A 16,333-nucleotide genomic window follows, 5' to 3' on the forward strand; every position below is an offset into this window, starting at 1 on the left:
GCCAGAAAGGGCTGGCATGATATATTCTGGGTGATAAATGTGAAAAATATGCAGCCCAAAATACTTTATCCAGCAAGGCTCTCATTCAAAATTGAAGAAAGGATAAAAATGCTTCCAGGACAAACGGAAACTAAAAGAATTTGTGATCACTAAACCAGCCCTGGAAGAAATATTAAAAAGAAAGAAAGAGCCCAAAAGTAACATAGACCAGAAAGGAATAGAGACAATATATACAGAAACAGTGACTTTACGGGTAATATAATGGCACTAAGTTCTTATCTTTCAATAGTTACTCTGAATGTAAATGGGCCAAATGCCCCCAAAAGATACAGGGTATCAGATTGAATAAAAAAAGCAAGACCCATCCATACACTGTCTGCAAGAGACTCATTTTGGACTGAAAGACACCTCCAGATTGAAAGTGAGGGGGTGGAAAACCATTAATCATGTTAATGGACATCAAAAGAAAGCTGGGTTAACAATTCTTGTATCAAACAAATTAGATTTTAAACCAAAGACTGTAATACAGGATGAGGAAGGATACTATATCATAATTAAAGTGTCTATCCAACAAGAAGATCTAATAGTTGTAAATACTTATGCCCCTAACATGGGAGCAGCCAAAAATACAAGCCAATTAATAACTAAATCAAAGAAACACATCAATAATAGTAGGGGACTTTAACACCCCAGGAACTGAATTGGACAGATCATCGAAGCAGAAGATCAACAGGGAAACAAGGGCTTTGAATGACATGTTGGACCAGATGGACTTCACAGATATATTGAGAGCATTCCACCTAAAGCAAGAGAATACACATTCTTCTCCAGTGCACATGGAACATTCTCCTGAAGAGATCACATCCTGGGTCTCAAATCAGGTCTCAACTGGTACCAAAAGATGGGGATCATTCCCTGCATATTTTCTTTTTTTTTTTTTTTTTTTAAGATTTTATTTATTTATTTGACAGAGAGAGAGGGATGACAAGTAGGCAGAGCTGAAGGCAGAGAGAGAGGGGGGAAGCAGGCTCCCTGCAGAGCAGAGAACCTGATGCAGGGTTCGATCCCAGGACCCTGAGATCATGACCTTAGCCAAAGGCAGAGGCTTAACCCACTGAGCCACCCAAGCGCCCTCCCCTGCATATTTTCAGACCACGATGTTTTGAAACTAGAACTCAACCCCAAGAGGAAAGTTGGAAAGAACTCAAATACATGGAGGCTAAAGAGCATCATACTAAAGAATGCATGGGTCAATCAGGAAATTAAAGAAGAATTTTAAAAATTCATGGAAACAAATGAAAATGAAAACACAGCTGTTCAAAACCTTTGGGCTGCAGCAAAGGGGGTCCTAAGAGGGAAGGATACAGCAATATGAGCCTTTCTCAAGAAATAAGAAAGGTTTCAAATACTCAACCTGACCTTATACCTAAAGGAGCTGGTAAAGGACAGCAAATACAGCCTAACCCCAGCTGGAGAAGAGAAATTTAATAAAAGATCAAAATCCCTAAGATACCTAGGAATAAGTCTAACCCAAGAGGCAAAGGATCTATACTACAGAAACTACAGAACACTCATGAAAGAAACTGAGGCAGACATAAAGAAATGGGAAAACGTTCTATGCTCATGGACTGGGAGAACAAATATTATTAAAATGTCTATGCTACCTCAAGCAATCTACACATTCAATGCAATCCCTACCAATATACAATCAACTATTTTCACAGAGCAGGAACAATAATCCTCAAATTTGTGTGGAACCAGAAAAGACACCAAATAGCCAAAGGAATATTGAAAAAGAAAACCAAAGCTGGTGGCATCACAATCCTGGACCTCAAGCTCTATTACAAAGTTCTAACCATCAAGAAAGTACGGTACTGGCACAACACAGACACACAGATCAATGGAACAGAACAGAGAACCTACAAATGGACCCTCAACACTATGGTCAGCTAATCTTGAATAAAGCAGGAAAGAATATCCAATGGAAAAAAGACAGTCTCTTCAACAATTGGTGCTGGGAAAATTGGACAACCACATGCAAAAGACTGAAAGTGGACCATATATCCTTACACCATACACAAAAATAGAATCAAAATGGATGAAAGACCTGAATGTGATATAGGAATCCTTCAAAATCCTAAACACAGGCAGCCACTTCTGTAACCTCAGCCACAGCAACTTCTTGCTAGACACTTTCCCAAAGGCAAGAGAAACAAAGGGAAAAATTAACTACTGGGACTTCATCAAGATCAAAAGCTTTTGCACAGCAAAGAAAACAGCTGACAAAACCAAAGGACAACCAACAGAATGGGAGAAGATATTTCCAAATGGCTTATCAGATAAAGGGCTTGCATCACAAAATCTATAAAGAACTTATCAGACCCAACACCCAAAGAACAAATAATCTAATCAAGAAATGGGCAAAAGACACGAACAGCCATTTTTCCAAAGAAGACATACAAATGGCCAACAGATACATGAAAAAATGCTCCATATCACTCGGCATCAGGGAAATCCAAATCCAAAACACAATGAGATACCACCTCACATCAGTCAGAATGGCTAAAATTAGCAAGTCAGGAAAAGACAGATGTTGCTGAGGATGTGGGAGAAAGGGGAACCCTCTTACACTGTTAGTGGGAATGCAAACTGGTGCAGCCACTCTGGAAAACAGTATGGAGCTTCCTCAAGAAGTTAAAAATAGAGCTATCCTACAACCCAGCAATTACACTACTAGAGATTAACCCCAAAGATACAAATGTAGTGATCCAAACGGGCACCTGCACCCCAATGTCCATAGCAGCAATGTCTATAATAGCCAAACTATGGAAAGAGCCCAGATGACCACTTACAGATGAATGGATAAAGAAGATGTGATATAATACATACAATGGAATACTACTCAGCCATGAAATTGCCATTTGTAATGACAAGGATAGAACTGGAGTGAAATAAATCTAAGCTAAGTGAAATAAATCAATCAGAGAAAGACAACTGTCATATGATCTCACTTATATGTGGAATTTAAAAAACAAAACAGAAGATCTTAGGGGAGGAGGGGAAAAAATAAAATAAAAAATCAGAGACAGACAGAAACCATAAGAAACTCTTAATCATATGAAACAAACTGGGCATTGCTGGAGGGGAGAGGGGTTGGGGGTTAGGGTAAACAGGTGATGGACATTAAGGAGGGCAAGTGATGTAATGAGCATGGGTATTACATAAGACTGATGAAACACTGACCTCTACTTCTGAACCTAATAATACATTATATGATAATTAATTGAATTTACATTAAAAAAAAAAAAGTAAAAGCATATTGGTTAAAGAAAAAGCCACTTTGCCAAAAAAGAAAAGAAAGAAAGAAAAAGAAAACCTATCACATATTACAAACAAAAATAGACTTAATAAATCATATACTGTTTTGGATTAGTTGCACTGAGTCCCTCCACTAGGATATAATTATTTAGCTATATTTCTTTTCATGGAAAAGGCTATTTCAGTATTATAATTTCACCAACAATCTGTTAAAAACTTTTCTCAAGCATGCTACTTATCCATTCTAATATATGCGATTTTACAATAAAGAAATAATACTGGTCCAAAACTGTAGAATTACTGGATAGGTTCTGATTTATCTGTAATTCCTTTTCCTGAAGACAAGAACAACAAAACACAAGAACAAACAAAAAACTCAAGTTGAAACTTGCCTTATATGAATTTCATCATCACTGTCAATGTGTAGCAACCGCCCTTGTAGACGCCGTTCTTCACTACGAAGCTGTTTTCTCATTTCTGATAACTCCATAATTACATTTTTTTTCTCCTCTGCAAATTCACATTAATAAGTAAAAATTAAAACAGGCATAAACACAGAAGATTAAACATTAAAACATAACCAGGCTTACACAAAACTAAAATGCTTAGAGACAAAATTTTATGAAAGTTATTTTTAATGTTTTATAAATACAGATCATATTTATGAATACCCATAAGATACACACATTTCTGAAAATACAGGAACTGCCAGACTTTAGAAATATTCTTGGGCTGGGGAGAGAGCAACTATAAAGAAGCACCACAACATAAGAGAGTTCCTTTGCGGTGATGACACAGTTCTTCTTGTTCATTTTTTTTTTTTTTTTTTTAAAGATTTTATTAGAGAAAGAGAGAGAGAGAATATAAGAAGGGGGGAGAGGCAGGGAGCCTGACGTGGGGCTCAATCCCAGGACCCCAGGATCATGATCTGAGTCAAAGGCAGACACTTAATCACTGAGCCACCAGGCACCCCTGATACCACAGTTCTATACCTTGATTGTGCGGTAGTTATACAAATTATACATAATACAAATGCACAGAACCACACACAAACACAAACACACACCAATTACTTTGTGTTAAAACTGTGAGACCCGATGGAGGTCTGTGAAGCATACCAACCAAGTCAAGTTCCTGGTTATTGTTCTATATAAGATAGTACCACTGAGGGAAGCTGCAGGAAAGGTACACAGGACTTCACTATGCTCTTCTGCAGCATTCTGTGAGTCTATAATTATTTCAATAAAAAGCTTAAAAGAGAAATATTACAGGTTACAGACTTAATAGTTAACTCTACCTTCTGCACGGAGCTGGTTTCTCCTGGCAGGTACCGGAGGAGACTGTGCCCTGGATATGGAACTTTCCTGTTTAACAATCATAACAAAGATACACTCAGTATGTCTTCCCTATTCAGAAGCTTGAAAAGAATAATTTTTTGAAGGAACTGTATGTAAAAGGAACCAGATTTCCCCCTATCCAAACTGTACACTTACCTAACATGTGTTTTTCCTTCCCATCACAATGGAAGTGTCCTTGCTTCATCCAAATACAATCCTGTCACCTGTTCTCTGTATCTAGTAAGTTACTCCAACCTCCTCCAATCACTCTATTTTCTCAGCTTATGCTTAAAAGTCTCTTCCTTCTTGTGTGCCTGGGTGGCTCAGTTGGTTAAATGACTGCCTTTGGCTTAGGTCATGACCCTGGAGTCCTGGGATCAAGCTCCACATCGGGCTCCCTGCTCCACAGGGAGTCTGCTCTGACCCTCTACTTCTTGTGTTCTCTCTCTCTCTCTTTTCTCTCTTTCAAATAAACAAAATCTTAAAAAAAAAAAAAATTCCTTAAAAAAAAAAAAAAGATTCTTACCTTCTCCTTCATCATTATCTACTATCCCGTCTCTACTACCCTCCACAGCCATCCTTTCAAGAATAGATGCAACACGATGTCTACTTCCTCATGCCCATTCACTTCTCACCACACAGCTACTACCTTTGCTTCTATCCTATCACTCCACTAACACAGCTCTTACCAAAGTCACCAGGTGATCCCCAAATAATACATTCAATGGGCATTTTACACCCTTATTTTACTTGGCCAGTAGCAACTGATATTGCCATTCTCTGTCACATTCTCTATCTTTATTTCCTTTCTCTGCTTCTTAAATTTTTAATTCCCTGGTGTTCCAATCTCAGCCCTTTTTACTCCCCGCAAATTCATCTGAGACAATTGTACTAACATGACAAGGAAAAATGTTAGTGGCTTCCAAATCTATAAAACCAGTCGAGAGCTCCTTCCTTAGCCACAAACTGTATCTTCAACCACCCACTCTATATAAATCTAACAAGAAACTTGAAAGTTGTCACTGACACCTACCCCCACAAACATAGTCTGTAAATGCCATTACTTGTGTCTCTTAAGTATGTCTTAAAATTTTCACCCATTCTCAGTTCTTAGTGTCACTGGCTTTGAGTCCTGAAAGTCTCACAAGTGGACTTCTGCAAAACCACTGTAACTTCTCCCCATGTTTATGGTCTTATCCAACCTCCAAAATACATCTCCACACCATGCCTGAGAGAACATTATATAAAACAAATATTGCCATTCTCCGACTTATGACACGTCATTCTCCTAAAAGTATTACAAAGCATCCCCATTCATTATCTACCACACACCTACTAAATCAGAATCTCAGAGGGTGGGATTCAGGATAATGTTCTAACATTTGCTTTGTCTATTCTGGTAATTAGTCCATTTGGTATCCACTCATTTATGGGAATAAAGCCAAACTCCATACAACATCCTACTTATGTCTTGACGTCTACCTCTGTTGACGCCCTGGTCAGGCCTTCTGAGGCCAGACCAAACCATGGTGTATTCTTCTCCATGTGTGCCATATGGTTTATACTTCCATGATTTTGATTCCTCCTCATTATGCCAACTTCCTACTCATTCTTCAAGAGTCAACTCAAGGATCAACTCTTCTGGAACATTCTCCTAGCTCTCTTTTCATCACAGCTCAGTCGAAAGTTTAAGGGACTTCATTAGCATAACTATAGCTAGCCAGATAATATGTTACCAAAGAAAAGGCCTTGAGAGGGTTGGACAAAAACCATTTGCTAAATTATACTCTGTCAAAAGAATTTAAACTTTATGGCACCAAGCATTATCAGTTACAGCTGATGCAATAAATAAATGCAAACATTGTCTATATTTCAGAACTGAAAAACTGTAACATAGCTAAATATGATGAATAAAAAAAAAAAAATCTCATTCAATTCCCCTCATCGGAAATAACTTAGCTAAGATGAACAAATCAAAAGAAAAAATATGTACCTGAATAAAGGAACTTATGATGCTATCAACTGAAGGAGGTCTTTGAAGTCTGCTTGCAATTTTGTTCTGAAGAGCAGGAACTACAGGAGAAGGCTGTCTCAAGCGCTGGAGGAAAAAATTATATGTATATATATGTACATACATATATATGTATGTGTGTATATGTATACACACACACGCATATATAAACAAATATGTATATATATATACACACACACCAACATATGTATGTGTATACACACACACACATACATGTATGTATACATATATATGTGTCTGTGTACACAAACACTCCTAATAGTTAATAACACCATTTAGGGAGTTCAGAATGCTATTGCTTTTATTTAATAAAATACTTATTACCAAAACAAAGTCAGAAATTCAATTATGTAAGATCGAAAACATCAGTTATGATAAACATAAATTGATTTAGATTTTAAAACAAAAGGACTCTCGGATTAGAACAAAAAAATTCAACAAACTTAAGTAAAGCAGCAGCATACCAAGTATTAGGAAAACAACAAAAACAAAAAATAGAACTAAGAAAAATACTTGTCTTAATAATAAAAAGAAACAGGACAACACAAAACACAAAAACTATTTTCTGGAAAATAATATAAATCAACCTATAAAACCTAGATCCCTTGTCACCAAGAGCATCACAATGAGGGAATTTTCCAGATCACAACAGCGTTCTATGTCTCCATAAGAGATAAAAGAGGGTTTCAGTTTACGGCATAATAAAGTTAACAGCTCCCAACTTCACATTAAAATCAAAATGCAGAGAACATAAAAATTCCCAACAAAATCCAATAATAATTATCTGGTTAAAAAACAAAAAAACAAAAACAAAACAAAAAACACCCAGACCAGACTATGTATGTATGTATGGATGTTGAACTGTTCATTTTGCATGGTACAAAATCAAATATCACTTTCACTGGTGACTTTGACAAAGTTAGAAATAGATTTTCTTTTTTCTTAAGACCACTAGATGACCACAAACACAATTATAAAAACAAAAGAAATCTTCTAAAAGACCACAGAGGATGAAGCAAACAAAGCATGCTCCACATAGTGAGAAAACAAATAACTATCAAGGAAGCATAAAAGAACTAAAAAAGTCAGAAATTCAATTAATATGATCAATATATTGGGTATGATAAAAACAGATGGATTGATGGATTTAGGTATCACTGTTCAAAAGATAATTCTCTGATTAGGATAAAAAACTGAATTAAAAAAAAACCCATAAAACCAAATCCAACAAACCAAATATACAAGCTAAATAAAAAGTAAATGGTGACACAAAAGTAAAAACTAAGAAAATGGACAAAAATATATCAGGCATAAATGAGTAAAAGAAAAATTACAGCTAGTAATGATAACTTCATCACTGAAAGCAAAATACATTAAAGGGAATAAAACTGATTTAAAACTATGGTACTTCACAATTGAACTAGAACAGTCATAAAACTATTTTCCTAAGGAAAGCATTTTCTCTTAAACATAATAAGAAATTGGCAGGAACATAACTGGAAAACTAACAATTATCTTTCATTTTTAAATAATTTTACAAGAAAATATTCTCTGTGTTTTCCATTCAACTTTGCTATAAGCCTAATGTGGCTCTAAAAAATATAAATGCTATTAATTTAAAAAATGAATGAATGACATTTCAATAATATTTTAAAAGGCAGAATAAATATATATACAACTTTAAGAATAAATGGTATTGCCTAACATTACTAGAACACTGCAAATAAATAAAACAAAAAACACAGGTGTTACTTACAAATTTTCTCTCAAATAATGTTTCAATAGATTCTAACTGCAAACACTTATTTCTATCACCATAAAATCCTGAGGTGAGAAATCAGTTAGTGTATCTGAACCCATCAAAAATGGCTCACTTTGTCTATAGTATACCAAACTACATCATAAGTACACTAGATGAGCCCACTGGTTAAAAAGTAGTCTTTTTGTGAATGCTACTTAGAAGAAATAATGTCCGTATAAATCTAAATTTCTGAAAACCATTTTCTTACATTAAATTGGGCTAAACCTATAGCACATACAGAGTTTTTCTCAAGATGTGGTCCACAGGCCAACTACATCTGAACCCCCAAGAATGCCTGTAAGATGCACACTCCTGGACTACCCTCATATTAAAATCAGACACTTTGTATATAAGACCTCAAGATACATTTTTAACAAATCCCCAGGGATACTTATGCATATAAAATTTGAAATACAGCTTTGAAAAATGACCAAGGGTGTAAACTGGAGCTTCATAGAGGCCAAGTGTCTTCCTAGAGAGAAAACCTCTGTCTGATAACTTTGATTCACCACACATGTAATGGTGAATATCAACCAGTCTCAGATACAGACTTTAAACCAGTCCACCGAGACCCAGCAGTTTCTTTTTAAATTTCCAATCCATCAAGGATAAAAGTGTAAAACAGTAAAAATGAAATACCAAATACATTAAAAATTTTTAAAAAGACATTACACAATTTAAGTCCAACTTTCTTACAGATCCAACAGACATATAATTACTTTGACGAATTGCTACAAAAGTTTCCAGACACTTTCCATTTCTGTACTTAACTCTTCTCACGAATAGTTGGCTGGGTGCTACTCCACAGACCATGGGAGCAAGACTGACTAAGGTAAATAAACCCCTTATATTCACTGAGGGGCAAAGAGCAGCAAAGCAATGACATGACCTATATAGGAAGTTCAGTGTGCTGTACTCAGATGAAGTAGCATGAAGGAAGGGAGGAAAAAAAGCATCTCCTCCACTCCCCCTTTTGCTAAAAAGGCCACAGTGAAAGTGGTTTAAACTACAGGTTTAATTGACATTTTTGTCTGAAACTTACCTTTGTTTCTTCCCCGATTATATTTTCTCTTGCATAGTAGTGTTGAAGCTGCAAATTATGTTTTTCTTCCTCTTCTTTCTTCTTCCTTTCTGCTTCTTTTCGTCTTTCTTCAGCTAACCGAATAAGCTCTTCATTTTTTAGCCTTTGCTTTAAAATAAAGAGAAAAATACAACACTCCAAACATACATCCTATAGTCCATTCAAATACCTGTTGCCTTATTTGTTTGAAATAAAGAGATAAAATTGAAGATACAGATGATAATAGTGTTTTTTAATAAAAAGAAGATGTCTATTTAACAATAAAGTATTAGGCATCTTTTATAACATCCTGGTCAGCCTAAACTAATTTTTGGCTTAAAAAAATCATCACTTATCTCTTTTCTTAACTTAGTTTTTACTTCAATACAATAGTATCCAATAAATGGATACTGATCTGAAATTTTCTAAATGTACTCTAGGATTGTTCTTCTCTGTAATACCTTTCCAAGACAAAATAAAAATTTCACTGTCAGGGTAAGTAGAAAAAGAAAGTAGGAAAAAAATGCACCTCTTCCTCTTTCTCCCTTTTCTTTTCCTGTTCCTCTTCATACTCTTGCTGAATTCGCGCTCTCTGTTCTGCAAGCCGTTTTTCTTCTTTTTCTTCTGCAATTCTCAGTCTCTCTCGCTCCGCTTCCTCTCTTTGTTTCTTTTCCTCAATCTGAAGAATTAAACCTAGTTACTACTTTGGGAAACTAATGAAAGTTAGAATACCATGTAATATTTTGTAGTATCCTATGAATTCAACATTCATACCCTCTTTTTAAGTTCCTAAATTTTTCAGTTTCCTATATTTATTAGGGAGGCTACATTATGTAATGTTGAGTTATGAGTAAAATTCCAGCTCCACCGAATACTTACTCACTGAATGACTTTAAGGAGACATTCTTACTCAGTTTTGTCATCTGGTAAAAAGAGTTATTAATGTCTATATCTCCAAGGAGTGCTTTATGATCTATACAACAAAACTTCATATTTAACACTCAGTTCCCTCTTCTTCTTACTACACACACACACACACACACACACACACACACACACACACACACACTCATAATTACAAAGTCATTTCTCCATTATGGGTCACAATCATAAATGGATCACAAACCCAAGAAATCCACAGAAATGCCATTCCAACAAAAATGCTACACAGCAGGGGTGCCTGGGTGGCTCAGTGGGTTAAAGCCTCTGCCTTCGGCTCAGGTTATGATCCCAGTGTTCTGGGATCGAGCCCCAAATCAGGCTCTCTGCTCAGCAGGGAGCCTGCTTCCCTTCCTCTCTCTGCCTACTTGTGATCTCTGTCTGTCAAATAAATAAATAAAATCTTTTAAAAAAATGCTACACAGCAGTTCAACAGAAACAGGAAATCTATCATCTAGGTCAGCTGTTTTCGCTGTATAATACAAAGGTGCTTCAAGGGTCCTGCATCTATTTTACCAAATTTTATCCTACAGTTGAAAAGATTAAAGTTAATTATGTCTAAAGCTGTAATTAAAAATCGTACATTACTTATCAAATTTTAACCACATAAGGACTTCTGCTGCATTAACTTTAACAGTATTACTTTTTTATGCATACACGGAGCTAAGGCTTCCATCTCGGTACACAGATTTGAACATTTTATAACATTTCTTTTGACATTTAAGTTTGGGGATACTTCTTGTCTGACACTTTAGTGTTGATAGTAATAATAAATACCATTTAGATATTTTAAATTTTCTTAGAGTTTTGTGTTAGATTTTGCTCGTGAGGGAAAGTTTTAAGGGGCTGCCAAAAGAAAAACATGTAAGCCACCATTCGAGAGCAATCCATTCACAGGTGCACTGAGGATTTATAGGCTGAGAGAACTGAAGGCTAAACTTAGTCTAAAACTGACATAGTCAAACCTTCCCCTACTACTACTTTTTTCCAGAGGGAAAGACTCTTAGAGCCCTCTAAAAAGTTAAGTGCGTAAGATACTTAAAGTCAGGAGACCTGGATTCAAGCACTGGCCTTACAATTTGCTGGCTCTGCCACCATGGGTAAGCGTCCTAGCCTGGATTTTAGTTGCATGTCATAAACCAGAAATAATAATACATTCTTCAGTGAGCCTGAAGATTAATGAGATATTATATGCAAAAGTACCTTCTAAATAATAAAAGGCTCTCTAATTTCAAGATTGTTTTTCCCCCTTAATTCTACCCTAAACCATGCTAACACTTGTTAAGTATAATAGGAGTTACATAATTTTGACTTGCTGTCATTATGGGCAGTATAGCACAGGGCATTTCAAGTTCAATAGGTGACTCTCTGACCCTCAATCAGCAGCTATATGAGTGGCCAATACTGTAGGACTTCTTTTTTTTTTTTTAAGATTTTATTTATTTATTTGATAGAGAGAGAGATCACAAGTAGGCAGAGAAGCAGGCATAGAGAGAGGGGGGAAGCAGGCTCCCTGCCTCAGCCCGATGCGGGGCTAGATCCTAGGACCTTGAGATCATGACCTGAGCTGAAGGCACCCCCTGAGCCACCCAGGGGTGACCTGAGCCACCCAGGCGCCCCCTGTAAGGACTTCTGACGCCACTCTCTTGCATTCAATATCTCTATCCATTCTGCTGATCCTTACAAAGGTCTTTCCATCCATTTCCATTGTTGCCACTCTAGTAAAATACCCCTGCTTCCAATTTTTTAAATCCCTCAAAAATACATCTTAAACACTAGTGCCAGATCAGTCACCCCATATCCATTACATCACTGCCTTATTGAAGAGTCCACAATAATTAGGATTAGAAAGTTGACATATTTAAGTAGAACTTTTTAAGGAAAATTTAAGAGGTTGGATTACTGGATAGCCTTTGATCTTGGACTAAGGAATTTGGATATTTTCTGTAGAAAAGAAAAGTTATTACCAGTTTTTGAGATAACATGAGAAATCATATCAAAAGGAGACCACCCAGACACAGGATGAATCTGATAATGGGATGTTAAGGGGCATGGAGGTAAGAAGAAAATTAGGAGTCCTTCTCTTTCACCTCAGGCTCCAACCCTAGTATTCAGCACAAAAGTAGACACAGTATGAGTATTCAGTAATTCTGTTTGTTTAATAAACCCTGGATACTCAAGTGTTTTCCTTTGGGCATTTCTACCATTTTTTAAATGGTATTTGCTTACATACACAAATGAGGCAAATAATGGCAAAATGTGATTACATCTGGTTTTTAATAATTTACAAACTCTAGTGAGTCAAGAATATATCATTTGGGAAAAAACCTGATTTTCTACTAACCCATTAAGCATCTAGACATATTCATTCTACGCCTAATAAGTGAATATTTTATTTCATTCAGTTTTAGAAATGTCAGAATTATTTAACAATTAATGATTTAATAAAGTTTAGAAAGGAGTAAGACAACTGGCATGCCTAACATGTCTCTATATTCCTTTTTCAGATATAAATGAAATAACATCATTTTAATACTACCTATATCTGATGTAAATTAGACTATCTTAAATAACTGTGGAGATATTTTAGAATTTATTCTTTATCCTGTGAATAAAATCTTTGCAAGTTTAGTTTATTAAATTCTAACAAAACGTGGCACCTGGGTGGCTCACTGGGTTAAGCCTCTGCCCTTAGCTCAGGTCATGATCTCAGGGTCCTGGGATCGAGCTCCGCACCTGGCTCTCTGCTCAGCAGGGAGCCTGCTTCCCCCACTCTCTCTGCCTCTCTGCCTACTTGTGATCTCTCTATCAAATAAATAAATAAAATCTTAAAAAAAAATTTTTAATAAAACTTTGAAACCATGATAAAATAAGCACTTCACCTGAAAACGAAGAAAATTCTTGTATAATTCTTGCTGTTTAATCTGAAGTTCAGTTGGAGGCTCACAAAATATATTTCCCCGCGCAAAAGGAGAGCTCTGTGTTTGCATATAACCTTGAAAGAGAAATTTTGCAAAAAACATACCATTACTCAATGGTTAGAAAATATAAAGGTTAAAAAATAAAGTTTGCTACTAATTCCATACTGTGAATATTATGTGCTAACTATGGAAGTCGAGAGGTCAAAAATCAGAAGAGGAAGGCTGAGATTAGAATCTGAAGACCAGCTGAAAACTAATGAGAGAAAGAAAAATGGTGAAACAAAAATATAGTTGAAAAATCTACTATGTCTATACCTGAAAGACACCAAGGAAACAAAGATAATAGCCTAAACAACTTTAACTACAGCAAAGACTTTAAAGTAAATTTATATAAGAAAAAAAGTACATTTAAATTCTTATGTAAATACCCTCTTCTTAAGAATATTCTTAATTATATATTAAAATCTAGTATGTATACATATATTTTAAAATTTTGTCTTCTAAAACAAATCAGTAATTCCAAGTCTTTCCATCTATGGTTCACAATAGATTAGAAAGCCAGCTCTGAAAACATTTTTTACAAACTAGAATGATTATTTTATCACTGCAATAATTTTTTTAAAAAAATCAAAGTAATGGTATATAACATGAACAATAAAAATATGTTATATATTCCTATAAATAGGATAATACTCTGGGGAAGGATTAAATGATTTCATAAAGGCAACCTGAAAAATAATTATACCCCAGGAGTCTCTCTTCAAATGCAGGGAAGCCTCACATAACTTTTTATATTATTTTTTAGTTACTGACTTAGTCTTTACACCATCAATCTAAAGCATTTCTTTCTCTCACTCATGCTTTGCAGTTTAGCTGCCATTTAGGCCTATTTTTTCCTTTGTGCTTAAGTTTACTAATGCTTACTTGAATAGATCAGCAGAAAGTCAACTCAATACTTAAAATGTTATAATGAAAAGGTGGATTAGCAAAACAAAATTAAGTTTTCAAAAATAAGCAGTTTTTTAAAAATAAATGCATGACTAAAATAAAATCATACAGAAACACATGCTCTAACCCAATGTATCTAGGCATCACAATAAGCAAACACTAAGTCATATTAGTATGGACTTCATAAATATGGTTCTTGATTCTAGAACCATAAAGTAAAAGAAAAAAATGAACTTGAGGAAAGGCCTCAAACAGGACTAATGAAGATAAAACATAAGCACACATTATAACATTCAATTTTAAGATATATTCAAATTCCCTAAGGCCTTTAAAATATTAAAATGCCACATGCGTATGCGTATGTGTAAACACACATATACATATATAAATATACACAGCACCAAAACCCTGGCATTGTTCAGAAAGGCAATAGGCAGTTAATTCTGCTTTGATATTTAATCATTCAGCTTGTGTGTTTTCTTGGGAAAGGGTCATAGAAACTTGATTTTTTCCAGTGTTTTTGTTTGATAAGCAAAGTTAAGTTTCTGCTTGATAAGCAGAGCTAGATGCCTAAATCATTATTAACATTATCATGTTAAAAAAAAAAAAAAAAGAAAGTTCTGGGTGAAGACACAACTACAAACATCAGGTGTGGAAGAAAGGCTAGAGAAGGAGTACGTAGAACTGGGATCTCAATAGAGACTAGTAGAAGAAAGAAGTGAAGAAAAAAATAATGATGTAGCCAAAGAAGTCAAAATTCCCTTCAATAAAATGAAAGGTGTTTTTACTGCACAATGAATTAATACAAAGAGTGGAAGCCAAATTAATAATTACATAAAAATTTTAAAATTCAATTTTAGTGCTCCAAAAATGAAGACTCGATCCACTGGGTAAAAATCTATTGTGGACTAAAGCAAGAAAGCACTTTCTCATAATTAGAGATCCAACAGTAGTACAAGCTGTCCATGGAAACCACAAGTAGCACATCTCCTAAAATGTTCAAAAAGAGCACAGAGATTAGTGCTACCATCAAAGATGAAAGGCTGGTGATTCTAATCATATCTGCCTGTTTGGACAGGCAGTCATGGGTTAAAATTTAAAAAAAAAAAATTGAAGACTAAATGATTAGTCAGGGATATTTTAGGACTTTCTAATGTAAAGCTCTTTACTAGTCTAAAATCAAAACTTTAGTGGAAGTACAAAAATAGAATTTGTAGTAAATAAATGATTACTTTTACAGGCATCAAAATATAGTGCAAGGTGATAGATATATCTTTTAAATTTCCTTTGATTTTAAAATATGTAACATATTTTCATATAACCTTGATAAAGAAAGATGACAACTTTCCCTGTCAAATCATAAAGAAAGCTACTGAATAATTTCCTATTTATAGAACCTTTAATTAAAGGATGTTGTTCGATAAAAAATCAAAAATATTGCTTAAGAAAGGGAAATGTGACCAGATACAGAATTAAACTTTTAAAAAAATTAAACTTCATTTCTTTGTCCTTTGTGGTTTCATAAGGGAAGGCAAATGATTACAAAATAAGTAAAAAATAAACAACTAAAATAAAAATAATAAAAATAAGCAATTTATTTGTACAATATATCATATCACATCTGATGCATTTTCACTAATTCAAATAGTTATGGGTATAAGAAGCAGGAGAGATTATTTGTCTGTATATGTGTGAAGAGACTATTTGATTTTAAGAAAGTCTTCCCACCAGCAAAATAAAAATTTTAACAGCAGCTAAAGTATCCATAAGTTATAAGGCTGAGAAGAAATACATAGTATTAAGAAGCAAAGTATATTTCCCTATTCACTTTTGTCAAAATATTTAAGAAAAGGTATTATAAATAACATGAATAACATGTTATGCTTCCTGACTCAGTGTAACCAAGTTCTCAAAATCACAATATGACCTTTGTCAGGCAAGAGAAGAGAAATGTTATGGAACAACTTTAGAAACGTC

General features: G+C 34.8%; 1 protein-coding gene across 2 annotated transcripts in view; it reads right to left on the reverse strand.

Annotated features, from left to right (window-relative positions):
- LOC111155467 (centrosome and spindle pole associated protein 1) overlaps positions 1-16,333 on the reverse strand; it is a 135,622-nt gene that overhangs the window by 25,868 nt on the left and 93,421 nt on the right. For both annotated transcript variants that reach the window (XM_022515632.1, XM_022515631.1), the window contains 6 exons: positions 13,370-13,482; positions 10,078-10,227; positions 9,531-9,677; positions 6,649-6,753; positions 4,616-4,682; positions 3,711-3,828 (listed from right to left, as the gene is read on the reverse strand). In XM_022515632.1, the coding sequence (XP_022371340.1) occupies positions 3,711-3,828; positions 4,616-4,682; positions 6,649-6,753; positions 9,531-9,677; positions 10,078-10,227; positions 13,370-13,482 (700 nt within the window). The remainder of the gene's footprint in view (positions 1-3,710; positions 3,829-4,615; positions 4,683-6,648; positions 6,754-9,530; positions 9,678-10,077; positions 10,228-13,369; positions 13,483-16,333) is intronic.

This window comes from Enhydra lutris, unplaced genomic scaffold (genome assembly GCF_002288905.1).
Source record: "Enhydra lutris kenyoni isolate GAN:26980312 unplaced genomic scaffold, ASM228890v2 scaffoldscaffold41, whole genome shotgun sequence".
Taxonomy (NCBI): domain Eukaryota; kingdom Metazoa; phylum Chordata; class Mammalia; order Carnivora; family Mustelidae; genus Enhydra; species Enhydra lutris.